The sequence below is a fragment of the Aplysia californica genome, unplaced genomic scaffold, assembly GCF_000002075.1.
Source record: "Aplysia californica isolate F4 #8 unplaced genomic scaffold, AplCal3.0 scaffold00134, whole genome shotgun sequence".
Lineage (NCBI taxonomy): Eukaryota > Metazoa > Mollusca > Gastropoda > Aplysiida > Aplysiidae > Aplysia > Aplysia californica.
In genome coordinates, this window is record NW_004797404.1 from 499,598 (window position 1) to 501,259 (window position 1,662).

The 1,662-nt window shown below is 35.0% G+C and overlaps 2 protein-coding genes across 2 annotated transcripts in view; one reads left to right on the plus strand and one right to left on the minus strand.

The window, feature by feature from the left end:
• LOC101864684 (ruvB-like 2) overlaps positions 1–541 on the minus strand; it is a gene marked incomplete in the record, with an annotated part of 26,534 nt that extends 25,993 nt beyond the window's left edge. Inside the window, 1 exon segment of the mRNA XM_013081517.2 lies at positions 489–541. Within this exon segment, the coding sequence (XP_012936971.1) occupies positions 489–497 (9 nt within the window).
• A 395-nt stretch (positions 542–936) lies between these two features.
• LOC101861118 (leucine-rich repeat-containing protein 72) overlaps positions 937–1,662 on the plus strand; it is a 25,637-nt gene continuing 24,911 nt past the window's right edge. Inside the window, exon 1 of the mRNA XM_005096657.2 lies at positions 937–961. Within this exon, the coding sequence (XP_005096714.1) occupies positions 944–961 (18 nt within the window). The 5' untranslated portion in view covers positions 937–943. The remainder of the gene's footprint in view (positions 962–1,662) is intronic.

Below are 1,662 nucleotides of genomic sequence, written 5' to 3' on the forward strand. Positions count from 1 at the left end.
CCCCCCTGAAACCTCCTTACTCTTGACTTTAACGAACGAAACTACAAAATCGCCGATCTAGAATCTAGATCAAAGTAAAGTTGGTAAAATGTAGGTGGTTATAATGACCACAGACAACACTCCATCCCCCCCCAAAAAAAAACCCCTAGAAAGTAGCAAAAATAGAAGGAAAAACGAAGCATCTCATCTAGATCTAGTTGTAAGTTGGGTTCGGAGAACTTTCTGGACTATCTATCCAAAACTATCCCAAGTCCAAGCCCAAGCAAGGGCCTGGAGGGCAAGAAGAAGAGCTTGATTGGCAACGACGTAAACAACGGTTACTTAACTAAAAATGTGTGATGTAAGAATGAAATAGTTTGTTATTTAATTTCAGATATGAATAATCACTTTAACAGCTATTGATAATTCAGGAAATCTGTAAGTTTTCTACATTCATGAACAAAGACCAAGCAAACAAGTTTATTCTCGTTGAAAAAAGTATACATTACCGCCGCCATGCTGCCGGTATTTGCTCTCTACTGCCAGGTATTTATCCCCAATACAGTGACAATCAAATACATTTTCTTTTGTTGAGTATTTTTGTTGTCTCTTTATAAAATTGTTTTGTAAGCTATATGATACTTTATAATGAATACAAAATACTAATTGCATTGTAAAACTTCACTGCATTTTAAATGGAATGAAAAACAACTTTGTAATCGCTTTGATTTACAATTTTGTGATATGCCAATTTGGCATTAAAACAAACCATGCCTTCTTGCGAAACTAAATTGTTCTAAATCAAAGGAGTAGCTTTAAAATAAAAATTACTAAAAGATTCCAATTTAAATATAGTGTCACTCCAGTTTCTTTGGAAAAACATTAATTTTTTCCACCTACATTTATATGTTTTTTCGAAAATATAAATGTTAACTCTGTCAATATTATTGTAGCAACGTCCAAGATGGCTTCCAGTGAGGAGGTGCGGGAATTTTGTTATTACGGTTCATGATTTTGTTGAACAATTCGACATTGTGTTCTTTGTGACTGTGTGTGATGATTTTGGAGAAGACTTATTATCGACTTATCGTACATTTATATCACTGCCTGTTGCAATTAAGTTCAAATATTTTGGTTTTTTCTTCGGGTGTTGATTTCTATTGGGAGAAATTGGAATTTCTCTGTCTGGTTCCAATAATTAGCCTATATGAATGTATAAGGCATTATGCTCCAACGCACATTAGTCGTGTTAATCCTTCCCAAGGCAGTATGCCAAATCAGTTGCACCAAGCCTATTGTTTGTTCGTCTATATAGCTGTTTGAATATGCCAATATAACTTGCGGTTCAGTGAATTCCTTATTGCAAAGCCGGCTGCTTTCTGTCTCACTTGATTTATTCCTGAGTGGATGAAGGAAGCCCCAAATATTTTTTCAATAAATATATTGAAAATGCCATTATCATATCATTCTGTTCCCACATGGTCAGACAATGAAGCATATATGTAATATTTGAGGGTAAAAATATATTAATAAAGCAACCCCACCTCCATTGACTGATATTGTCATTTTAAAGGACCTCAATTGAAAGTCCACTTACACCTATTACTAGTGGTGGGCAAATTTGCCGGAAATGAGTAACAGCAAATCCCAGTACCAAATCCAGTAGATACTCCCAAATCCCAG